General features: G+C 39.2%; 1 protein-coding gene across 1 annotated transcript in view; it reads right to left on the bottom strand.

Annotated features, from left to right (window-relative positions):
* The window catches only part of LOC149276781 (uncharacterized), a 70642-nt gene that overhangs the window by 43274 nt on the left and 505 nt on the right, over positions 1-26863 (bottom strand). Inside the window, exons 2-24 of the mRNA XM_089503312.1 lie at positions 18944-19128; positions 11920-12004; positions 10846-11026; positions 10220-10379; positions 10036-10129; positions 9684-9845; positions 8859-9016; positions 8207-8336; positions 7771-7893; positions 6840-6989; positions 6425-6544; positions 5342-5488; positions 4791-4925; positions 4557-4706; positions 4124-4246; positions 3904-4050; positions 3629-3754; positions 3289-3435; positions 3038-3163; positions 2386-2529; positions 855-977; positions 543-689; positions 186-314 (exon numbers count right to left, since the gene is read on the bottom strand). Coding sequence (XP_089359438.1) covers positions 186-314; positions 543-689; positions 855-977; positions 2386-2529; positions 3038-3163; positions 3289-3435; positions 3629-3754; positions 3904-4050; positions 4124-4246; positions 4557-4706; positions 4791-4925; positions 5342-5488; positions 6425-6544; positions 6840-6989; positions 7771-7893; positions 8207-8336; positions 8859-9016; positions 9684-9845; positions 10036-10129; positions 10220-10379; positions 10846-11026; positions 11920-12004; positions 18944-19128 — 3192 coding nt within the window. The remainder of the gene's footprint in view (positions 1-185; positions 315-542; positions 690-854; positions 978-2385; positions 2530-3037; positions 3164-3288; positions 3436-3628; positions 3755-3903; positions 4051-4123; positions 4247-4556; positions 4707-4790; positions 4926-5341; positions 5489-6424; positions 6545-6839; positions 6990-7770; positions 7894-8206; positions 8337-8858; positions 9017-9683; positions 9846-10035; positions 10130-10219; positions 10380-10845; positions 11027-11919; positions 12005-18943; positions 19129-26863) is intronic.

Consider the following 26863-nt stretch of genomic DNA (forward strand, 5'->3'; position numbering starts at 1 on the left):
TGGAACACAGGAGTGATGGGAGTGATAAAGGGCCTCTGTACGCCTATGAAGAGATTCCATTAAAAATCAGCCGTTTCCAGCTACAAAAGTCATTTACAACATTAACCCCGTCTGCGCTTGATTTCTGATTCATTTCATGTTATTTTTATGGACAAAATTTGCTTTGCCTTCAAAAACCTGCTTACCGTCGGCCCGTCTCCAGTAAATGCGGTATCCGCTGGCCCCAGCCGCAGAACTCCAGCTGAGCCGTATGCGCTGTTCCGATATATCCGTCACGCGCAGGTTGCTTACAGCAGAGATAGTCGGTTCATCCGCTGATCCCGCCGTTAAAAGTGAGAGGAAAAAGAGTGACATTCACTTACAATATTAATGATCAGAAAACGTATATTCGGCATGCAATCTTAATTCTAAAACGCAAATGTTTAGGTAAGAAGTTAGATTAACCCTTAACGCAAAACCGTCAAACATCAATGTTACGACTGAGATCAAAGATGATTCTATAGTTATGTTCCCAGGAGGCAGAAGCGTTCTTGAGGACCTACGTGTTTTGACGCTGGTGCTGACGGGTTCTCCCTGGCGATTTCCTATCAGAGCCGTGACTTTTACCGTGTACCGTAATCCTGATTCCAGGTTCACGAGTTCAAAGGAATTGGTGTTTCCCGGGACCTCCCGGGTCTGCTCTGGACCTCCTTAAAAAAAAAGGGAAAAGATACATGAATAGCAACCCCTACAACTATGCGACTTTGGTTATCGGAGTTCTGTCTCATTGAGGTCGTTGTCTATGGAGCGCCGGACACATTTCTTGCACAAAACACGTGAACTACAAGAATACGTTCTATCGTTTTAGGGTTTACCATCCACTGGGCTCCAGGAAATCCTGTAGGATGTGGCCCCTTGCACTCCAACCCATGTTACTCGGATGACATTATTTCTGCCCTCCACAACCTGGAGACTTGTTACCCGTCCGACTTCTTGAGCTGCAAAAGAGGGTGGAAAACAGTGAATGAGGATGCAGATGGAGAACGTACGCTGACCAACAGTAATATTATGCTTTTCTAGAGAGTACGTGGCATGGAGTGCAGGCAGAGGTGGCACCTAGCTGTAACCTTGGACGTAACTGTATCAGCATATGGATCCTTATACAAATCTTAATGAAGTAGGGTATTTGCATACATTGCCACATCTTGATATGGTAATGGAGGACGGAGCCTTCAAATGCAGTTCTATACATCATTTTTGAAACTCCTTTACAACCATAATTCCAGTTAAAGTAACAGAGTCCCTTTAATTTGAATTAAGTTGACTGCGTAACTGTATCTTCCGTCGTAGCTCACCTGTTCGGACAGTGACAGATGATGGGGTACTCTCTCTGTTGTCTACGAGGGCAGTGACTTGGATGACGTAGTTCGTTCCGGTCACCAGGTCTGAAATATCGACCGAAGTGATGTCCCTCGTCACCAAGCGCGAGACCTCAACACCTGTAAAAGGAAAAAAATTATAATGGGAAAGATCAGCAGATACCTTAAAGTCACAATAAAGGACCATTCACCGAGTACACCAAGGATGGATTCTGTCGCAGAACCCTGGGAATGATCATTTCAGACAGGGTACATTTCATGTAACTCGTATTAGTTAAACATCAGTCCATCAGGATTCAAACGGCAACTATATTTATCGATACTCAAAGCTGGAACCTATGCTGTAGAAGGTCGAATCCATAGCCCGAGGCTTCTGAGGACCTTGGGATTCTATTTACTTTTGTTAGTTGGTTAGATTTATCTTATTTTCCAAACTGTATTATCGTTCAACTATAAGACCAACTTCTTTTATGAGAGTATAATACATTAAAGAGGAGGAATAATTATCTAACAGGTCATGACGTCCCCATTACGGTATCTTTTATTAATAGGTAGATAGACAGATAGATAGACCAACCATCGCTACGTCTCCAGGTGATCCTATAGCTAGTGGCCCTTGGAACAGCATCCCATGCTATCCTGACTGCGTTTTCTCCGACATCCACAGCCCTCAGGTTGGTGACAGAATCCACGGAGTCATCATCTGCGTCAACATTTGGAGTTATAAGACGGTAAGCAGAATAGGAAACATCACAGGTTTCTGGCTGTCTGTGGCATGTGATTCTGATCAAGGTGCTCCCCTTAACCATATTTTTGTTTCTCAAGAATAAGACTAATTAGAATGTCTGTGTTCTGTTACAATTTTGTGATCCATATTCGGTGTGTTTTTTTAGTTTTAATCATCGATGACCCAGGCATAGCCTCGGGTTGGCAGTGGTCTTATGTAGTGACCTGGGTCACCTTTTGCGTTTATCCCTCTTTTCGGCGGGTCAGTAAAAGCAGCAGTATATAGATATATATATATTACCTGTCCGTGCCGTTACAGTCACAGCGTTGCTTTCTGCCGCTCCGATCAGAGCAGAAACACCAATGACATAAACTGAATTTCCCTGCAAACCTTTTATGTCAAAGGACGTAGCGTCGGGTGGAAGCGTTTGGCTAAACTGACGGCCTGAAACACAGATTAAAAATGACATTGGACATGTTATAGATTAAAAAAAAAAAATACTGTTTAATGAACTTTTGAAGGATCCTGGGATTTATAGTTCATTATCACGTAGAGAGTTATATTGTTGTAGAAGATACAGGTGATGAGATCTAATTGACATGTTTGGATATCATACAACAAAACAGTGACTTCTTCTAGGAGGCTGTTCCACCCTCTCAAGAATGTAAAAGTAAGTTAAAGGTAAAGGCTTGGGCTGGAGATCTGATGGGGAAATTATTATACATTGTATCTTTAATCTCTGTACAGATACAATGTAACCACATTAAATCAGAGAAGCAAGAGATCATCCTGTAGGAACGTTATAATCTGCAGAGCTACAGTAAATGGCATAAATATGGGTGGTTCTTAGGACTGGTGGTAGATGCCACACAGCTTAGGTGTGAAAAAAGGTAAATGTCCCTGATGTCAACAACAAAAAGTTTAAGCTGTATTGTCTTGCGCTAATCATTACCATCACTCTGCCTCCAAGTGACCTTGTACCCTGTTGCTCTGGCCACCCCAGTCCACGTGATCCGCACACTATTTATTCCTGACTCCACCACTCGAAGATTTGCAACTACCGGCACCACTGTAGTCTCTAAAAACAGAATTAATTAAATTAGAGAATGACTGAAACATACTTCACACATACGAGCCCAGCTAAGACAGCCAGAGGGTTGGAAGAATGTCTTGACCTAGTAGATTTTCTTTCTCTTTACTTACCGGTCTTAACGTTGATAATCCCTGGAATTCCTTCTCTTGCACCGACCACAGGAATCACCCTTACTACATACGTGACACCTTCTTGGATATTGACCAGCTCGAAGAGCGTCTGATCCCCGGGAATCACCCTGACATCCTCTGTATTGTCTGTTTGGGAAAAAAAATATAGTTTTCTCATCAATAAGATCTCTTTGTTAAGATTCACAAATATGTAAGAGCTTCTTTGACTTTCTAAACCAAGAGTGGAGCCCATGGGCCCTCTTCGGTCTTGGGTGTCCTTTCTCAATGCATGCAATGGGTGCAGTGATGTTTATCCTAAATCTTAAGGTCTTGTGCAAACCTTCTGTGTTCCTGCTGATGATTCTGTACTCGGTGACTCCTGGAGCTCCATTCCAAGACAGACGAATACGTCCTCTCCGTATATCCAATACACGCAGGTTGGTGACGGGACCAATGGCCACTGGTTCTAAAAACAGAACGTAATCATTTACCTGGCGATAACGACACAGCCTTTAACCCCATCGACTGCAATACTGACTACAAAAGCTTTTCCTACTCAAGATGTTTGCACGTTCAATGTGCAACAATCATTTATTTGGGAATATGAGACCTTACCGATCCGGACTGTGATGGGGACAGCTGAGCCTTCGAGTCTGCCAGCTAAAGCTGATATGCTGACAATGTAGGTAATGTCTTCTTGAAGACCATCGATCTCAAATGTGTCTTGGCTTCCTGACACCCGTCTTGTCCTCTCAAAAGATCCTGTAAAATCAGATTGTGGTTTAAACTCAGATTAAACGCTAGTCTCTCCTGTTGTACCAAGGGAAAGTCTTACCATCAGCGCTCCGGATCACAATCCTGTATTCTGTGGCACCTGGTGCTTGTGTCCAAGCCAAACGAACTCTGGTTCCGGAAGCCTCCACAACCCGCAGATTGGTGATTGTGCCAACCGAGGCGTCTGTAAGAGAAAAGAAAAAGGGAGCCTAGAACTATGGTTTTATGGAATGAAATTAAAATTCACAACACTATTTGGTCTATCTAAAATTGTAATCAAGTCTTTGCCATATCTTAGATTCAGGAGCCATATGCCCATGTCATGCATGGTTAAATTCCCTCACTGTATTAGCCTCTACCACTTTCGCTGGGAGGCTGCCCCCCTTATCTACCACCCTCTCAGTAAAGTAAAAATTCTATCTAATCAAATAAGTCTAAAACCATACTACCATTATTTCAAAACAAAAAGCACACATCTCTTCTGGCTTTGGTACTGTCTTTACCTGTTTCAGATGTGGTGGCCGGTGTGGCCACCTCTCTGCCATTGTATAAGGTGAAAAGCGTGATGCGATACTCAGTTCCTGGTCGTAAGCCTCTGATTTTGTACCTGTTGGTACCGGTGGGTAAGTTTACAGTTTGAGGAGCTTTCGGACCACCTACAGACCGAGTGTACAGTTAGAACAACCACCACGCACTGAATGTAACGTTCCACTCTTTTTTTCTTGCACAATACAAAGTATCTTTACCTCTGGCTCGTCTCCATTCCAGCCTATAACCCGTGGCATCTGGAATCAGGTTCCAGGTCACTTGGATTGATGTTGGACTGTCTGCAAAGGTTCTCAGTACCTGAACTATTCCCGATTCTAGTGAAATAGAAAGCCAGGTGTCAAATTAAAAATAAAATACATTAAACCTCATTAAAATAATCCAATTTTTCTGCAAGATGTTATATATTTTACTGAGAGTCTGCAAGTATATTGATTATATCAGCTTTAACTTCTGTCACATTTTAAGATAAAGTTTATCATAATTAAATAAAAATTTGTTTCCACTACTTTGTTTGCTGGTAAATGTATTTCTAGATTTCCATTTTTTGGAGACCTATGTATGGCAATCTTCAGCACCTAGGTAAAAAAGGGAAACTAATCCTTAGAAAATGTGCTTTTGTTCCTTTAATGTGGTTATTCAAAGCTCTTCGTAGACCATCTAGAGCTTCATTAATAATCAGAGCTACTGTTTCAGATTTCGGAAGCCGATGGGCCATTCATTGGGGTAATACCTGTCTTCGCCCGCTTCGAAGCAGCAGATCCTTCCGTGGCTCCGTACAGTGGGCTGACAGACACGGTGTATTCGGTGCTTGGCAGGAGGTTTTGAATAAAGTAAGAGTTTACATCGGCACCAACATCATAGTCCTTTGCGTCGTCACCTACAAAAAAAACCCAAGATAATATCACTAACCATTGGAGCCTATATGACCACTTTGGTGTGCTCTCTAGACCCAAGAGGTCCCTCAGAAGCACCTTGAAGGGTACCCATTACAGAGCCCGAAAACGTTTACAGTTAATGTATGACTTTATATCCTCTTCAGAATGCGCCTGACCTGACATTCTAGAAATGTTACTGTATAACGCTCCAATAAGTATTAAAAGCACCCAAGCTTCCAATAACACAAGTGATCACATAAACACTACACCTTTGTTGCTCCTTCATGTTCACCAGGAATCGAAGTAATAGCTAAATATTAATTCTCTCTTTGAATGGATTCCAAAATCCAACCTGGGTAACTACCTGACACGGCACTGTGAGGCGGACACACAATGGTTGGCCCCAGAAAAGGCTCTCTCCCTCAATGTTTGGTTGTGATATAAATTAAGAAAGATAACTTGGTAGGATCACCAACAAAGCGGCCGAAGCATCAGAGAAAGGACTGAATCTTAACTATATTAAAACATATAAGAAATGGGAGTAATGTGATTATCAGAATATAATTAGCATTAGCTGCAGGCTCAATTAATACTAGCCTACAAATAAAATACCAGTTATATAGTAACCTTTATGTGTGGTTATTTGACCTTGTTGTTTCAAACAAGTCTTAAGAGTAATATATGATGAGGTAGACTACACAATGGGAGTTATACGACTCTCTTCTGTGTCAGTTTGGTGTTTTAACTCTGATTTTTAACTCTGATTTTCTATTTCAGTTAAGTGTTACTCCTTATCAATTGGTGTTAGACGTGGGATTTAAATGTTCTATGTTGAAAGAGAAAAAGCAGTCTATGTAACAGATCATCAGTTCAATGTCTAAACATTTTGTATAGAAGACCTCAAAGCCCCTATGTTTGACATTCTGCAACCAAATTACCTGACTGGGATACCCAGGAGATACGATAGCCGGTGGCCCCACTAACACCTCGCCACGTAGCTGTCATGCTCTGTGATGTGACGTCCTGCAGGATCAGCTCAGAAATGGCCTGCATAAGCTCTGGCAAGAAAAAAAACATTATACTAAACCAAAAATAAATATCACCCGCTATGTCAACAAAGTTACACCACCGCCTATGTTTTTTCACTGCTTTCCACTTTTTTCAAATAAATACCTGCTGTTCGTATCTAGAACTTAAATAATTTAAATAACTTCAACAGATTCCGATCTATTCCTCAAATTCAGAGCTGTAACTGTCGCTGGTAAAAATTGTAGCTCGCTATTATTTCACCTTTAACCTTCAAATGCTTTAGGATACTCGTAGCTGACATCAGCCAGAAATGATAATACTTACGGGTTCGCCCTGTAATCGTAACAGGGGTTCCAGTCTGGCGCTGGTACTGAGGGTAAAGAACTAGGATATATTCAGTGTTCGGACTCAGGTCGCTCAGTGTTTCTGATACTGCGTTCCCACTCAATATCTTCTCTCCTGTCCTCCCGTCACCTTTGCATCAAGAAATAAAAACAAGAAGACACCAACATCAGATAAAAGATTATGCACTATGTGCCCCTGGTGGCCCTCTTTCTGCACTATAAGTGTTAATACTGAAATATCATTGACTCGTTAACAATGCCAGCCTGTGATGGGTTCCGTAACATTCTGTGACACTGGAACCTTGTGCTTCCCAAGACAAAGTTTGACTTCTCATTAACATAACTTGGAGTTGCAACACTCTAGAGGTTGGGTGATCCTCAAATAAAGTTACTCTTAAGTTCCAAATTCCATCTTTTTTTTTTAATGATGGTGTCTCGGTTCTTTCCTTTACAGGAGCCTTCAAGGGAAGACATTTTTTACTGCTGGTGGAACATTGCCACAATAAGGTGTGGCAGAGGGGGTAGGATACATGGGCTGGGATAGAAGCCAGAATCCAAAGCCGACATGCACAGGTATGTCCACAACTGAGTTTGGATCCACCCTATTATTTATATAACCCGAAACCTGCAATTTCAAAATAGAATACATTTTCATGCTCACCAAATTAGTTGTTCTATTTCCACATACTCAAATCATCTTACACAATTTATAAATACGCTTTGTAAAGAGTTAAAAATCAAACAAATGTTGGGTTTCGTCCAAATAGTGATGTTCCGTATATGTCTTTTGGCAAGTTTTGTGAGCAAACCGGTTCATTCAAGCAGTGTGTAAAGTCCGTATGACCTTGAGAACTGTAACTTTTGACAGCATGTTCCATACTTCGTACCGTGCAGCTCGCCGGGAGACTCACCTCTAGTTGAATATGTGAGCCTGTAGCCCCGCGGTGATTCTGTTCCAGTGGTGGACCATACCAGTCTCAAAAACGTAGGGCCGGCCTCGGACACACGAAAGTTGGATATACCAACTGAACTCACTAAGAAGTAAGCAATTTAAAAGATATTGAATAGATTAATATTATTAGTCGCAAGAGCGGTCAGCAGCGGGTTTTCGTCTGGCAGTTGTTTTTTTTTGTTATGTCTGGGGAGCTCTACAAGCTAATGTATTAAAACTGGAGTGAGTCTAGTTTTGTCTTTGACTACAGTAGAGTAACCGTCTGCATGGAGTAAGAAACAAACAGAACATAAAATCATCCCCTCACCATCTCCAAGCAATATTTATTATTATTTATTGGTGAGAATCTTTAAAATTGCCCTAGAATTCTTATATGGAACTTGTGATCAACTTACAGGTTCTCTCCCTGCCGGACACCGATTCCCCAATGCTGTTTGGATACAGAGCTGTGACAGTGACGGAGTACTCCGTCGAGGCTCTCAGACCCTGTAATAATCCCTCAGTCTGACCAGCAGTTAGGGTGATCTGTAAACATATAACGAAACCATTTATTCACAACACCAACTCACAGAGAACGGCTTGTGTCATTATTATCCCCGATGTATCATGCCCCAGAAACAAAACCCAAGATCCTTAGATCTCTGACCATTTTTTGGGCTGGGATGTGTCTCTGTATAATAGTTTGGTTGTCACCGGTGAAATGGTGGAGGAGTGTATATACCCTTGTCCACCGTAATTTTGTCACATTCAGACTTCAAATATTTCTTTCTGAATTAGGGAAATATTCCCCTACAATTAAGAGATATTCGTAATGAACAAAAGAGTTCTTTCTTTGTTCACCTTTGTTACCTGTTTATTGCCATCCGACACAGTAATAATATTGACATAGAATTTATTATTATTATTATCTTTTATTTATATAGCGCAGCGCTTAATACAATACATAAATTCAAGGGGTCTGACAAGAAGAGGATTGACAGACTAAGACAAACCGATACATTAGGTGGAGAGAGAATTCCATTCAATTCATAAAAAACACACCCGTACCTCTCTCTGTTCTGATTGGATTGGTTGTCCCAATCCCGTTAGAGGAACATACAGAACGCTATAACCGGTAACCGGACCAGTTGCTGCCGTCCACCGTATTCTCATAGATTCTGATGTCTGATCAGTGATGATCAGGTTGGAAGGTCCTGTGTAAGTAACTACACCAAACATAAAATAAATAAAAGTACATAATAATAATAATAATAATAATAATAATAATGTAACCTAATGGAATGCTGCTGTTGATTGATTTTTATGATGACAAACCCCCTTTTCAGGCTTTGCACAAGAATTACTTTTTATAGATAACCCCAGTGAATTGTGAGTGTGTTTTTTCCAGTTTATCAAATTATTCATTCTATGTTCCATACGATGTATTTCAGTTGGGAAGACTGTCAGTAGGGGGCGCCAGAGGGAAGCGGTCTCATGCAACAAATCCTATAGCATGTGAAATATCTCCTGAACATTAAACATTACGTTCAAAAATAATTTCTGTAAGATCTGAGCTGGTAAATGTAGTCAACGCTACACAGTAAATAAGAAAATAAAAACAATAAAAAACTTTTTTTTTGCTATTTTAAGTTGAGGAAGCCACAATACAATTTTATTTTAATGCTTTTATGTTATATTTATACGTACAATTATTTCTTTACGAATCATCCCTAACAGACAGAAGAAGTTAAAGAGATAAAATAAACCCTTAAGCATGAAAATTTAAATTTCTAAAGTAAAACATGTCAGACAGCGGTGAAAAACAACAGTGAACTCTTATTGGCCAGGAGGAGGGTGGGTAAAAACAGGAATTACTATCTAGGAGAAACGTACCAGAATCATCTACGTAGACCCCACCGGTGCTGACACAAATTTTTCGAGAGACCAGAGAAAGAAGAGTTCCAAGGATTTTAAAGTCATTGACGTAGAAGAAGTAGTCTTCTGTTGGTGTGGATGCCACGCGAGTCAGCTCTCTACTATCTGCATTCTTTATACCTGAAGGATCACAAACATGAAAATATTTTACAAGGAATATGGCAACGAGGCTCTTAGACTGTTTAATCCTTCGAGTCACATGGTATCTCCCCGTGATATATCTTCTTTTATTCTTGTAAGAATTGGTGGTTCCCATTATTCTCACTATGGCCCCATTTTACTCTTATCTTGAAGCGCGTTATTCACTTACCCACGGCAAATAGTTTGACTCCTTGAGCTTTAAGTCTTTGAGAAGCTTGGTCGACTTCATCTTGCGATTTCCCATCTGTAATCAAAATAGCTACCTAAAAAAAAGTAACAACACTGTTGGAACCATAAAGAGTCATACAGCAGAGCTCCTGTTTGGCGCAAAATATATATGGAGTATGGGGTACCTTGGGGACATCAGGGCGTATAATGGTAGGTCCAAAAAAATTATCGGTCACGTATCTTAGACCGGTGCCGGTCCGAGTGTTCCCTCCTTTGTAGCTTAAATTTCTGATGGCCTGAATTACTTCTGTCCCATTCCGGTGCTTAGAAAATACAAATTCTGTTCTGCAAAATAAGAAGAGGCCATGTTAGTACCAACCACCATATGCCCTTAATGAGTGGAAACCTAGTAAAAACTAGGAAGGGGATGTAGGCTTTGTGCTTAGGGGCGCCTGTGGATACAAATCATATATAGAATTCTAGGACAAAGAAGTCATGCGGACTGTGTCCAAGCCTTAAACTACTAGAACTGCTAACAAGATGTTCGAGGCATTCTGGCCACTTCCACCATGATTTCATGGGTTTTGGAGGAATTAATGGTTTAAACCATTTTAAACCATTTTAACTGGCCACAGAGAGGATGAGAATAAAGAAAATAGCCATACTTTTGGTTAAAATAATGGAAAAGTGGCACGTTCACTGCAACGCGAAGACAAGTGAATTTGCTTCTGGTTGACTCCATGATAGGATAGTCCATGTCCCAAAGAGAGGCAAATCCTGCAAGAGCGGGGTAACTAATTGAGGCACTTACCTGGGGTCATCACTGTATTGGACGACTCCAAAGCGCACACCCTCCTCACCAACCACATTTACAAAAGGGAGGACCAGCCCTTCCATAAAGGACTTGACCATACGGAAATTGGACCTCCCAATGCTAGAGGATCCATCGACGATGAAAACAATATCCGAATCATAGATATTTTCACACCTTGCTGCGAAAGAGAATAAAACCAAATCTTTGTTACGCATGATCAGCTGTTCAGTCTAAAAAAAAGTACGTTTCTCAACCTTTTGGCAAACATCTAATGGACTGAAGCCATATTATTACTTAATAGTTTAGTTACTAAAGATGGGTGCAAGGTGGGTTGAAACAAAGCATTTTCTTTCACTGCTTTAACTCTACATTATGCATGATTAAATCTAAAAGCCTCACAGATTTAAATGGGGGATTTCATTAGAATTTTACCCCAAAGCTGATAACAATTGTAGCACAACAAATATACCATTTAAACAGACTGCTGTATTATTTTAGATTATATATGGGGTTATACAATGTATATATTTAATTGTATCAAACATAATTGCAATTCTGTATCTTTATAGAAACATAACTGCAAGCCAGCTCTCTATATACTGTAACTATAGATCACATATTGTTGAGTTGAAGAAGAAGTGGGGAGATGATGTAAGAAAATAGTTTAGAAATGAGAGGCGCAAGTTAGCCAAATGTCTATTCATTGAGCAGATCAGGTCCTAATGGCCAGTCCTACCCAGTGGATATTTGGTAGACTGACTGCTAACGAAGCCAACTGAAGGAAGACGGCAATGATATGCTAATATATTTCATCGCTACCTGGACGCATCTCGTTCTAGATTTCAATGTAACCAAAGGTGGAATTAGAAGGCTGTGTTTGGTGGGTGTTTGTGGAATTGAGTTTTATTGTCCCTGTGGTCGTGAATGGAAGTCATCCCAAGGGATATTTAAATCTTTGCCAGACACATGAGAGTGCACAGACACTTACATGGCAGTCTGTCACTGATGCCATCCTCAGCTTAGTGAATGTACCTGTCTGTCTTTACTTTCTGAGATTGTGAGTGCACTCACCTTGTTGCTGGGCCGAGCTTTCATGAAATAAAACCAAATAATTCAACGTCACAAACAGGGCAGCGAACCCCCTCATCTTCGAAACCTAAAAGAAAAATGCAAACAGCTGAGTTCAATGGATGGACGGATCCTCCATTCTATTCAAATACTTTAATGTCATTAGGGACAGAAAAAAAAGAAGACGAAGGCTAATCTAATGCCCATAAGCACAACAGTGCTATTATTATTATTATTATTATTATTATTATTATTAGCCATAGAAACATAAATGCAGGTTGTCCAGCTAAATAGGGAGTATTGGCAAATATTATGCACGTTGCTTATGAGCACTTATAATAAAGCACTGTTCAGGTCAATCATAAAAACATTGATATTTTTCATCAAAACGCAGATCTGACCCTAAACTGAACCATTTTCCCCCCATTGTGTTTTGCTGAAAATTACCAGTAACCACAAAATAGTGATTTGTGACTACATCAGTGGGTTCTACTACCGTTTCACAAAATAGCAACATTGTATTAATAAAAAACATTATTCATTTCATTATTTGCAATAGTATTATTATTTTAATTTTGGAAACTGCATTTAATTTTTTTTTTATAACTAATGCAGTCAAGCAGAAAATATCAGTTTATGGATACTATACCACCGAGCACATAAATTCCTTGGAAAAATATGATTTATGGCAACATCCTTTTTCATAGAAAGAATGGTAGCGGACGAGCCAGGTTGACAGTTTTTAATACAGAGATCTTTGTTTAAACATCTATTTCTGGCAATGGAAATTACTAGATTTTTATAGAATACATTAAAAAGAAAAATTTTGGTAAAAAAATTAGTAATTCATTAGTACTCATTTTCGGAATTTAACAAGATCTGAGAAATGTAAATGATGTTACTGGGTCAGCCCGATGTTGATATCCAGGATGGGTATTTGTATACCACATTTCTTAGATTCTTTTAGAGCCATAATGTTAGACGTTTTAGCCTTTATACATACCATATACATTTTCACTGTATGGCTCCCATATGTTCTAAATCTGAAACATCTAGAACCAGATTTAAAGGAAACACATGCCTATACACTTTAAGTGCCACGTTTCGGTGAAGATTCCAGGAAACCTCTAAAGAAAACGTGTATTTAATTAAAGTCAAAACTACTGAGATTAATAAAATAATAAATATTTACCCTAGCGGAACAGAAATAATATTTGACATTTCTTTTAGGCATGCTAGGGGGCGCTATTTTAGAGCACTTCCGGCGGAGATGTAGAATGTACCAGGAAGTGCGAAACGCGAGGAAAAATATTAATAAATAAAAATATTCCCTAAAAAATTAGGAAAAATAAATGCAATATCGCCTGTCGAAACCTACTGCCAAGTTACGTTAACGCTGTACACATATATATCTGTGAAAGTTAAAATGCGCTACCTCACCCCCCAAAAAACAATCATTTTTTAAATAATTTTCCTTAATTGTGATGCTGTGACATCAGAATTCTGACAGGCCGCTGCCTGCTATTCAGTTATAATTGTGATTATAATTCGTGTTGCCCTGAGGACACGCACACCTTATAACAATGCTCCGGGATTAGAGCGTATTGTTCGCATTCTAAGCACATAATATATATTTTACATGCATGCTTTTTACAGACAAGACTGGAATAAAAGGAGACTTAGTGTGTAGCTTTTGGAATGTGTTAATGATAGAGGCAGGGAGATAGAGAAACTATATTTAAGAGGTACAGCCCATACTTTCTAATTCCAGGCGCCCCAAAATTATATGGGGTTACATTTTAACGACAGTGTAAGTTTGGGTGTTTTTGGAACACGTTGAGAGGGCCACCTTCTCCACCGATGGTGCATTAAGTGTTAGTGCACTCTATAGAAAGGCCCAGTTATGTACAGATCACCTGTTTTAGGATAAATTTCAGTAGATAAAGCTGGAAATGAGACGTATCAACTATTGGTATTATAGAACAGGATTCTCTTTAGAACGCCGTACTCATTATGCCGTTCAGGATATTAGAATGACGCGACATTGTATGCATTGGGTGAGGAGGAAGGAGTGTGTCCTCAATGAGAGTGGTTAGCTGTATTCCCAGTCAAGGAGATGCTGGCTAGGATGTACTTGCAGCCTCATTATTCCAATAAGAGCCCCGTCGTGGGGCAGCTAAAGCAAAGACAAGTATTTTTGATACATTTCCATAATAATTGGACCATTTTTGTCTTCCTTCAGTGATTGACAGTGATTGCTCCAAACATGACAGTAATGGTGGGACTCTGATGGCTTAAGCGCCTTGACCTCAAGCATGTTAATCAGTTGATATATTCTTGGTTAAAGGTGAGAAATCACCAATGAATCTTCCTTTGGAGATCTAAATAAATCATTCTGGTTTTGCCGTCCATGACCTGAGGAACGCGATGAGTTAGCCTCCATGAGCTCACATCCGTGGAATGTCAGGCTCACCCTTACTGTTTCAGTTTCTTTTTATAATAACGTCATGAACGATTTATCGCTCTCTGTCTTGGGTATTGTTACAGGTTACCTCGAGTAACTAACCGCAAACATTTTACGAGCAATCACAAAAAAACCCAAAATGCTTTTACTGGACGTCAATCAGGAAATGAGTTAATGTGTAGGCTTCATTCATCCTCATTGGATGAATAAATATAATATAACAAAATTGTATTTAGATAATAATCATTGACCCACACGCATTGTCTGTGCCTTGTTGAGCGTTGGCATATAACGACGCTTAAGAAGCTCAGATGTCTTCAAGACTTTGTGTTATTCCTTTCATCAGGCTAATTCCAGGGATCCAGAGAATCTCTAGAACTTCACCATATAACCCAACTGTTATCATCCATACTCAACTATAACATAGCAATGGATGATGGTAGTTGTAGTCCAAAAGATGGTGGTGCTGATGTGCTACACCCAATCTTTTCCCTGGTACCACCATCTTATTCCAGTATATGATCTCCTTTTCCAACTCCACATACCTGCACACACCTGGATTCCTCTCTCTCGGACTCATCCGTTGCTACCCACTTTTTGGGACGTGGTATGTCTACGCCACCATGCAAATATAAAGGCGTTTGGCAGTCCCATCTAACTTCTGTGATGTCAAGTTCTTACCTGCACCACGTTAGTTATATAAAAGCATAATGTAGACTTCATATTTATGGAGATAGAGCTTTAAAAATGCTGTATCTGTAGAGGAATCCCCCCCCCCTACTCGTGTCTGTGAAATACACGCCAGTTATGGTTTCCACAAGGAAAGGAGGAATCCGGGAATGATGAAATCCTACAGCATCTGGACGCGAAACAAAGGAATTTTCCTTACAAGCCGGGGGATGACAGCGCAACATTACAGAGGGACTTCAGGAAATGTTTAAAACAGCACAGACGCATGTTATAACAATCACACTACTGGGAGTACGGACTCATCCCGGCTGCACTCATTCAACAGATTCATCACAATAAATCACATAAATTCAAACCTTTAGACAAAAGATAAGATTTAAAAAAAAGATCCTCTTATACCTGAATACATCTGCAGGTGAGAATTAATCTAAAATATTATTAAACTATGATCGAACGACTCTAGCATTCCGTAAATGTTGCAAGATTGTTTCTCAAGATAAGACGGCCAATTTGACAAAAAAATTTACATTCACTAAGATTTTATGAAACGTTTCCCAACCTTCATCGTTATCTACGTAGCTTCATGTCACATCTACTGTCAAGAACACTACAAGTCACCCTTATACCGTCCGCAGATTTTTCCATACTGAATCACTTTCTGATTATAATGCATAGCTCAAAGCGAATAGTCATCTCCATACAACAATATCAGGTACAGACAGAACATCTGTTTGCTCAGCACCATTATCTTTACATACATAGGTGTGTCCCGCTCAGTAATGTGGGCCCTGGGGCATAAAGGCGTATAGCCTTCAAATGCTCTCCCTGCCACTGATTCCTCTGTTAGCATGCTCAACACTCGCAGTCTTGGTTTCAGTAGGCGTTAACCCCCGTGCTTCTAAAGTTTAGACTTCATTTTTATCTGGCATTAAAAATGTGTCTTTTTTTTGTCATTAGCCCCCCCCCCTCCGTTAACATCTGCCGCATCTGTGTACTTCTTCAGAACTAAACTACAGCTAATATTTAGAGAATTCGCAGGATGATATAAACAGCATTTGTCGTTTTAATTCCATTATCAGCTATGAAGATCAGCGCCGTCCAGATTTGTTTCTTTTTTTTTTTTATTCTTTCAGAGATTCGTGAACTGGTGGCCTGGATGTTGTCAAAACAATGGTGTAAAAGAATAAGCCTTTAATGGGAGTTTTAATAATTTCCACCATTCCGAATAGGAAGTTAAAGGCAAACAAAAGTTATAATAAAAGTGATGATAATTAACAAAGAAATACATGCATTGTGTTAAATCCATGCCCCCATGACACAGAGTGTTTAAGGAAAACATTGGTAAAATCATAAATATGAGGTCTCCAAATGTGGCAAAAATCAAAGCCACCTTAGATGTATCATAGGTTCGGAATTTTGCCCTTTATCCATAGTCGTTGCCTAGGGCAAGCTTGATGGGTTAGTGAATACAAAATAAGCAGCCAATCAGGAAGTGAATTTAAAATGTAAAATTTAAAAATAATATAAAAAATGTTAAGGTTTTATCAAAGAACCGAGTGCTTCGGTTTAGCGCCGTGTAACCCGCTGAAGGCCCTTCCACCTTTTAATTGGGATTTCGAAAGATCCGCAATACAAAGGTATCGCATTGTTCCCCCGTGTGGCACTATGAGAACGCTATGAGAACACTCTGTGAATTTTCTTGAAGATCATCTGGAGGTCCACCTCCACCCCCCATCCTCTGCTTCATTGAATAACGTGTTGGGTTCCAGACTGAAGGATTTTCCAGACCCTTTTAACTTGCTTAGGGATGTTTTTTTTCGGTTCATTGTAAAGGGAAAGCACAGCTTTCAGAAAACATTCATTGTGCAGCTGCCAAAAAGAAAAATCCGTCCCCTCTATTTATGGACACAGCAGCCTCTGGCTTTCTTTCCGCTCCGTCTTCCCGGCGTGGGCAGTCTTTGTTACTGTGGCAGATTAATGGCGTACAAACCCTTGCGTCGTGTCTCCTCCGAGCGCAAATGCCACCTAGGTAGACGTTCTGGGTGCCGGTAAACAAATCTCAGAAGGACAAGGTCGACGTCAAAGAAAGCTCTTGCATTTTAGCTTCTCTGAGGTTGTTGTGGTCTGCAGTACATTATACTGAACATCATTGTTTAACCCTTTGAGAACAACAGGGATGAGCCCACGGGCATATATTTATTTTTAATTAATTGCAGGGAATGCAGCCAAGCCGCTCCATTAACATAATGATGGCTTTCAGGTCTTGACATAGCTCGTTGACATTTTCTGAGGGCATGTACTGGAATATTCCTTGGTTTGTTCTTTAAACTAGTGGGCTCTTCTAATGGACCAGCCATGGGCGTCTTTAATATACCTTTTTCATTATATTAATCAATAAGTATAATACTAAAAATGTTACGTCATAGCTGCCCATCGGCGAAGAATATCATTCAACAACTTACATGCACCAATCCATTTACAAGTGACGTCATGTCTCTGACGTCATGTCTCTGACCTCCTCCCCTGAGGTCTTTCCTCCAGCGGCATTGAGCCTGCAGCTAGACCGAACGGGAATATTAACCCATTCACTGCCATAACGCAGAGGAACTACATCAAAGTCCTTTGAACACACCTTTCCAATAATCCCACCTACTAATTCTCCCACTTCTCAAATTCTCTAAATTGTTCCAGAGCATAAAGAATTGGAATGCTCGGCTTAACACAAATGCAGGTTTTTAGCCCCCCCCCCAAAAAAAAACCTGCCACAAGATCTCAATGGGAAATGCAAAAGTATAGTATTTCGTTACAAAAAAAACAGGTTTACTTCCTTATTATTTGATCCTAGTGATCAAATAATAGTCCTAAAACACGGCTACATCAAAAACATATAGTTGTCTGATGTAATAAACTTTCCCCAAATGCAGGTAGGTTAATGTTAGGAATAATGGTATGAATAATATCACTTTAAGTACAATTATTTTACAGTAAATAAAATCACCAGAGCATAAAAATCATTGGAAATCTGATTCAGATTACGAAACCTGCGTTAAACTCTTATTCCACAGCCAGGTGGTTCCCTATCGCACTCACACCCAAAACTCATCGATCTTCTAATATGATATCCATCTCCAAATAAAAACATTATATAATATATATATATATATATAGATATATAGATATATATATATATATATCTATATATATATATATATAATGACAAGTAATTGTCACCATTGGAGATATAAATTGGAGATTACAATAATTACAAAGCTTTGTCATGGAATTGGCGAGTCTACAGGGTTGGTGAAGTTGGTAGGTCTGAACGAGAGTTTAGTTCCTTACGTTTCTAACATAATATTCCTTATAACATAAGGCATTAAAGCACTGGCCTATCGCCCAAAGTCTCTAAACCAACGGAAACATTACGCAGAACCTGCCTTTGAAGTATTGAAAGTATTTCACGGTTCAGAACAGAGCAGAAATGGTGAAAATGATGTAGAACGTGACATAAAATGTCCTGATCATTGTTATTCTTCATATGTCGCCTACAGTAAATGTTCCTATCATATAAAAACATTCATTGAAATGTCAGACAGATCAACCAAGAAAAGTTGAATGAAAGTAGACGAAAGCGTTTGAATGAACGGGGTTGAGAAGGTTGTAGAATGTCCCTGTTTGTCTTCTGCTAATGAAGGGAGTCATTTGGCAACTATGTATGAGGTCTTATCGGGGTGACTATTCTGGATTTTTAAACACGATTAAAAATCCAAGCCTTATTGTAAGTTTCTTCTACGCAGAACATCAAGTCCTGAGGATTTACTCACAGCGTGAAATAAAAATATGAAAAAATGATTAAAAAAAACAAAACATTACCTTTGCTGTAAACGCATAATCCAAAAGTTTCAATTTCCCTTGTGTTGCTTTTTTTGGATTCCAGCTAAATGTGAACTGCTCGCTCCTATCCAAACAGTCCTGAGGCTCCTTCTGTATTTCTAAAGAGCTTTTATTTTTTTTTTCCTTTTTCTGCAGTCTCAGGACAGGGGAAGATTTGTTACTTTCTGCAAAAAACCGAGACAGAAAAATGATTGCAAAGATTCTTTGTAAAGTGTCTTGCAGACTTTTTCCTCTTCCACTCTTCTCTGCTTCTTCTTTCGGTTGTTCCCTGCCTCTCGGGATCTTTTTTTTTTTCTTTTCTTCTAAACATGTACCCTAAAGCCAAAAAAAAAAAAAAAGTTAGTGCATTGAAACGAATCCCTGAGCCCATCCCCTGCTACTCCCAACCAATCGACGGAACGACGTGTAAAACTCTCACCAGCCAGGTGAATGGATACTGGATTCCTTCTGATTTATTCTCTTACATTTCAATGAATTCTAAAAAAAAAACATACACCCCACCCCCAGGATCTTTTTTATTATTTTTATTATTTAGAAAAAAATAATATCTTTATTTACTTACAAAAATGCAAAAAAATGAACATAATTTTAGAACGACTAATGATATAATTCTTTTTTTTATAGTTCTTTTTTTTTCTAAAATAAGAAAAGGATATTTGAAAATGTGTAATTGAACGTTCTCCATTACTTATGGTTTCGATATAAAAATGGTTATTTTAATTTCACCAATTCTTAATTGGATTAATTAATAATATTTAGATTAAATAATAATAAAGTAAAATAAAACTTAAAGGTACACTTCAGGGTCTGACTGGGGATGACTAGGCGGTCCTGGCACTTTAAGGGCAACATCCGCTAAATGAAGTGTGGCCTCTGGCTGGATACCTTTAGCTACATGTGGTGTCGGCCAGTGGCCGGTGTGTCAGATGGCCAGTCCGGGTCTGTTGTAGATTACAGTATTCCAAAGATCCACTACATAGATCAAGCAAAACATAGATGGGGGTTCTGTAGAGCTGGGGGGGGGTGCCGCTGGGGCAGAACTACCGGCCAACCCCCCGTCCCCCTGCGCTTCCCAGCTACAATAAAAATGAGTATTTATTTAAATATTTAAATGGCTGATGTCTTCTCGCCTCTTATAGATTGAAACATGGGGTTAAAGAATTGCTGTGCGCAATAGGTCTGTTTTTATCTTCTGCCACGGTGTGTCAGCACGCTGTAACGTTGTTTCCCTCGGTCCCACCGGCCACCCACACCAGAGACAGCTGCGCTTGACACAATCATCAATATCTCAATAACAAGATATCTCCAAGCTTCCCTCCTCATATTTAATCATTCAATCCAACCCCGAGGATCTCTAATAATTCCTGAGGCTTAGCCGCTACTCAAACCAATCTGAAACCTGTATCTGATTCCAATAAACATTCCATGAAATGTATAAATAAAAGATGCTGGGCCACATTATATTGCCTGGGAAGAAAAACCAACCTGGGTAATAAAATACCTTTGCCATTGGCTACAATAGATACATTTATTGAAATCTGGCCCATGATAAATGATCTTGTAACACTTGAGTTCCTTAGACCGTCCGGACTGGGCTGTTAGTTGGGGTACCATGTCCTTAAGAGTGTTGGCTCTTTTATGCTGTTATGGAAAACAAGAAAAAGACAGAAAAGTTTTGAATTTTGTACCTTTTTCCATGGCAAGAAACCCCACTAATGCTGAGTATTTAGTAAGAGCTTTAATGTATATCACGGTAACTTGCCCCAAAAACCACAGATGAGAATCATTTAATGGTTCCTTAAAATGCAGGTTTCACGGAACAGCAAAATAAAGAATAGGTTGGATCTAAAAACTTTCTTATGCATATTTCATGTTCTCTAATATATATATATATATATAAAGCGGGCTTGCATCTTGGTAGAACTGATATCTCACTACCCCAATTCCCAATCCCTAATTGCACTACAGGCTAAATATTCAATATTCTTCATATTTATCGTGGAAAATGAATTCTGCATCCTTTGCCGTGAATAGATATTCTTTAACAAATAAACTAAGAAGGTTTTGAGTTTCTTATCTAAAAAACAAAAAAAACCAAACCAAATATGCGCGGAATCAGTTTTATAAAAAGCAAATTCCCAGGCTGATCGTGATTCCTGTGAATACTTTGAGGTCAAAAGGGTCATTTCATAAGGAAAAGGATAAATACAGTTTAGCTACGCACAAAAGCTGTTTGACCCCGTTTTGTAGATAACTACAAAATCATAACCTGAAGCTATTTAAAAAAAAAAATAAAAAAAAATGAGATTTCGGTGGGCAGTGGAATGCATTAGCCTGTAGCAACCACATTAATAGATTATTAGATAACAGGGGAAGAAATGATTTTGTAACCCAGAGGGCAGAGGAATTCCTGTGTGTAGTTCTTGTTTTGAGTTACATGGAAAGGTCATAACTCTGCCTATCAACCGATAGAAGGATTGCCTGAAATGGGCTGAAATATTAATATAATTGTGGTGGATCATGGAAAAATCCTAATTCGGAAGGTTGTAAATACAGCGATTGAGGGGACATTTTGGAAACAACCCCAATAGTCCATTTAATAGTCTAGGATGTCATGTTAAGGCAGAGGTTCTAAAAATTAGTCCTCAAGAACCACCAGTGGTCATGGATTTTATCAGTATTACCAGTGGAATACTCTTGAGTGAGTCCTAAATAAAAGGCCATAGGCTTGGGTTGAGACTCATTGTTCAACAGCATATGGATCCGTAATTGTTAGTAGTGACCGATGGAATGTTCCTACTGTTTGGATCGGAATTAACTCCCACTGTATGGAAAGAAGGGAGATTCATGAATGTATTCTTTTTAACTCATTCTGTAGTCTTTACTTCCTCCATGACCACCAGATTTCCACCCCTTCCTCCAGAGTATGAGAAAATACTCAACCCACGGTCACTGACCCACCAGTGCCTCCAAGTACAACCACTTTCCATCATGGCTTCCGTTACTGGTATATGGAAACAAACATAGACGGAGCTACTTCTAAACTGTTCAATCCTGGAGGAGCATGTGGTTTAAGTGTAGATAGCCCCGAAACCCTCAACCTAGTGCACTAGCATCAATATTGAGCGTACATGAGGGGGACGTACAGGGATGGGATATAGAATGGACACTGGTGCTTTAAGGCCTTCAGTTCATCATTCATCAAGCCACATTCATCCAGAAGGGGAGCGCAATCTGCATTATTAAATTGCCAGCTTCTGCACCATTAACTAGGGGTGGTATTTGACACTGCTCCTCCAGGCATTTGCCCTGTGGTCAGGTTGTCCGGCTTAATGACTTCATTAACTGATGATTATGAAGTCATACATAGTATGGATACTATAGGGCCAAATCATTTACTTGTAGTTGCAGAAAAACTCATAGATCACAGGCGGTATGGCTTTAAAAGGCGTAAAGCAAGCATATAACCCGTGAACGTTTATAAGAGACACCTGTTCCTCTAATAGAGTATTTTTGTAGCTGAAAAAAAGGTCTAGAACTAGAATATGGAAGATTAGTTTATTAATAATATGCAATATAAGTGATTTTTGTCACTTTGTTTTTATACATTTTTTAAAATTACAATAAAGTCTATTTTTGGACACAAGAAGACTCTACTACAAATGGGTTTTTACAAGCCTGGTAGTCAGAGTTTACAATGGCGATTTGCAGGAAGAGACCACATGGCCACCAACTTTTATATAGGAGACCTCTCGGATATGTAATATAATCTTACCCTGCTGGTTTTATAGAATAAACTCACTTTTGGTCAATCCTAAAACAGTTATGTCAGAAAACCATGAACATCTGCCTGATTAGTTTATCGTTACTGTTTGGTTATATCTGTGGTTTCTGTGATGCTGCTGGAGACCTCAGAAAAAAAACCGAACTCGTACAAGGTTCAGAGAATGTGGCATCGGGGCATTTCCCTGTCCTCTGAATTGGCGCGCCCTTAATTACAGCATCGCAAGATGGTTATAATTGTATCATTGCATAATTACAGAACATCTGTTGATATCGGAAGGAATTTCTCATTTGGCACCATTCCTAAAGGGAGGGGTAGACGGTGGACCAAGTGACAAAGAGGGAGTTGATTCAAGTTATTTTCTGCTATAAAAATGCTGGGCAGATAAACTCTGAATGACAGACTTGACGTTGAATTGTAAATGCGTACAAAGGCAGGAATTGTGAATTAAATTCCCTCTCAAACATTAGACTCCGGAGATGTCCTAGAAGCCCCATACTTTGCTGTTACATTATCCGCCCAATGGCCATCGATCCAATAGTCCGATTTGTGAAGAACAAAGGATTCAAACCATATATAAACAGTTATTACGCATCATATCATATTCTTTAGTGAATATCAGTGTGAATATATACTGTTGATACATTGTAACAGTGGCTACTAGAACAGTCCTTGGGGAACCCAAGAGAGGATAGAGCTCAAAGCCTTTAATGAACAGAGGCAAATCAACCCAATTGACATAGAGGTGCTTTAGGTGTGACAACTGGAAGAGCCAGTGTCTGATCGAGCTGGGATCAAGCCCAATGTCTGGCTTGGTACAGTTTGTCATAGGGTTCCTCTCTTGGTTGGTTGCCCGGTCCTGGTGTTCATCAGTATGGATGTGTTCAATATGGGTCTTTCCTGGCCCCACCTCAAGTCCGGCTCAGCAACCTTTAGCGACTATCAGTGGAGGGGATAATGGGGCACTGCCAAAATTAATTAATTTGCTCCAATTAAAATCAATCGAAATCAATTAATTTGCCCTTGACTTCAACAAAATCAGGACGGTTTGATTAGCACGCCATGTAAAAGTTCATGATGGAACAAACCACCCTTAGCTGTAATTGTATCTATAGAAAATATCAGTGGTGAACTTACCATTTGGGCTTCAAAAGGATTATTCCCCAAACCCTTGTGATCCATTAGGATTAACTCCCCCTCCCAACAATAAATTGGGCATAGCTTTTAAAATCTGTAGTATCTTTTCACCAGTACTATACATTTGACTTAAAAATAGTAGTGCGGATGACTTAAAAAGTATTTTCTCTGAGTTGCTTGGAGAGATTTATGAATTCTGAACTTTGAACCCCGGGCCACTGGCTTCATTCATCAATCCGCATGCTAGATACTTTGTTTAAAGAATAAACTTGGTCTATTTTGTTCATATTTTCCAGGCTTCTAAAAAGTCAGATGGACAAGTTCAACATCTGTTTCCATGACAAAGCACAAAGTTAGTGATTTCAGAAATAGTATGGTAAAGCGCATTTGCATCAGAAAGAATCCTATACATAAAACAAAACTACAATGTAATTTAATGGAAAGAAAATAAAATGAAAATACTTTTATTTTATATTCACAAATCCTCAATTGTTATATATATGAATAGGTGAGTTATTTCAAAATTTGGGCTAAGAATGGATGGATGGATGGGTAGATGGATGGATAGATAGATAGATAGATAGATAGATAGATAGATAGATAGATAGATGATAGATAGATAGATAGATAGATAGATAGATAGATAGATAGATAAAAGGATGGATAGATAAAAGGATGGATAGATGAATGGATAAATTAATGGATGGATGGATGGACGGGTGGATGGATGGATGGATGGATGGATGGATAGATAGATAGATAGATAGATAGATAGATAGATAGATAGATAGATGATAGATAGATAGATAGATAGATAAAAGGATGGATAGATAAAAGGATGGATAGATGAATGGATAAATTAATGGATGGATGGATGGACGGGTGGATGGATGGATGGATGGATGGATAGATAGATAGATAGATAGATAGATAGATAGATAGATAGACAGATAAAAGCATGGATAGATGAATGGATGGATAGATGAATGGATGGATGAAGCTTGACATGTTAGTCCAGTGGTAAGGATAAGTTGAAAAGAATGGGATCCTTATGTCAACTGAAGTGGTGAGACTACTCAATATAAGGTAGAGATATGAGTTGACCTCTCCCTGCAATTGTATCAACCTCAAAACGCATTGACTATTTACCATCTTTGAAACCATTCTAATGATCTTAACATAGTGTGAACGCAGATTTTGAAGCATAATGTTTAACTTTAGGATTAAATGGAATGAAGACCGCTTTAAGATAACGAGGACTTATAGACAATAGAAATATTACTCATAAAGCAGCGACCGTCTCATAAAACAGCAGAACGTGCCGCATCTGTTTTGCGATCCTTCGGGATGTGTCTAAACGGATTTTCCACAGACACGTTTAAGTACTGCACTTACATGCGGGAGATAATAGGGAATCATCACTTATGAGATTTAAAAGTTTAAGTCCGTATGAGTCACCGTGGAGCTTTTTGGGCTGGCACCGCAGCACACGAGCTGGTTGTGAGCTGAGTCACTGTCTGGACTTTGCACGGTCGGGGTCCACAGAGATATCCGACCTAAAGGAGCTCCAGTCCCTATAGCTTCAACCTCCAGTAGCGCTCCGCAGAACATTGATCTGTTTCCTTTAATGAAATTATGAATTAACCCTTTCTCTTTACGGTAAAAGGTTTTATTTTCAACTTATCTCATTTAGGTGCTTTATGGTTAAGAATCTTTCACTTCTGGCACTGTAGATGATGTTACCTCCATCGCTGAGCTAGTCCATAAGGACATTTTGCTGACGATGCCGGTCAGTATTAATTTAGAGCGTTATGACATCACAACCTGTCTTATAATTTGGCAGGAAGCGGGAGATGAGGGTTCTGGTCTGAATGCAGGTCCTACAGAGATAAATCTGATGAACCCAACTGGAACTTTGCATTCGTGTGATCTGCGTGATTATCTGTCTCCTTTAGTTTATCTCTCCCCTGCTGTTAAGTTGCTGATTGCTGTCGATTGGCTCAGGCAGCCTTGTAAGAAAAGAATGGAAGAGACAGGAGAGAACGTCAGGACAGGACAGTTAATGCTCCAAACCATTAAGTAGAATATGAGGGTCTCAGCTCTAATCCATTATGCCACTGGGAGGGTGGCAGTAGAGTTGCCCCCTTTGGAACATCACATTAACGTGCAAGTCTATTCAAGGTGTTAGGTGCCCAAAATTTAGAATAACTGTGTCTTAGCCTACCATGTAGCTTATCTATACTTATGTATTTGTTTGTTAGGTACATATATATATATATATATATATATATATTCATTTTTTATTATATTTTTTTTCTAACCAAAATATGAATCTAGTAATGTTCATTTTCAAGAACATTCTTACTTTAAAACTACAATAATAATACAAGAATTAGAACCAAGAATTAGTTGATAAACCGTAAAAATGAAACTATAAAAAGTCATCCAAATATGTCATCTAATTATAGAATCCGCCAAGTGAATAATAGTGCCTGAAAATTCTTATTCAAAATCATTTAAAACGGTGACGTCTAAACACCCCTTTGTTTATGGATTGTTTATGGATTGTTTATGGATTACGGATTAAGCCAAAGAGGGGATGTACAGGTCCTTATACGTCTTGACAAACGAATAGATTTTCTTCTTATAAGAGCCTTGCAGGATTATGGAGGATTCCAGGAATTCTATACACCTGCGGCAGGAATGTAGCAGCTCCCTGACTGCGGAGGACACGCATTCTGCCCCATGGAAAATCTCTGTGGATGTCACAAACTTAACAAGTCCCTGCAATTTGTAACACACGAGGGCCGGCTACACCCTTTACAGAGCGAGGGCTCTTCGCCAACCATTAGAATTGGGACTTCAAAATAATTCTGGGAATTTACTGTGAATTTTTTTTTTTGTGTGATTTTGTGACCGTTTGATATCTATTCATGTATTTGAGTTAGGCATTTAGAAAAAGAAGATTTTATTTCAAC

Source organism: Sceloporus occidentalis, unplaced genomic scaffold, assembly GCF_023333645.1.
Source record: "Sceloporus occidentalis isolate IW3139 unplaced genomic scaffold, rSceOcc1.0.p SCAF_225, whole genome shotgun sequence".
Classification (NCBI taxonomy): domain Eukaryota; kingdom Metazoa; phylum Chordata; class Lepidosauria; order Squamata; family Phrynosomatidae; genus Sceloporus; species Sceloporus occidentalis.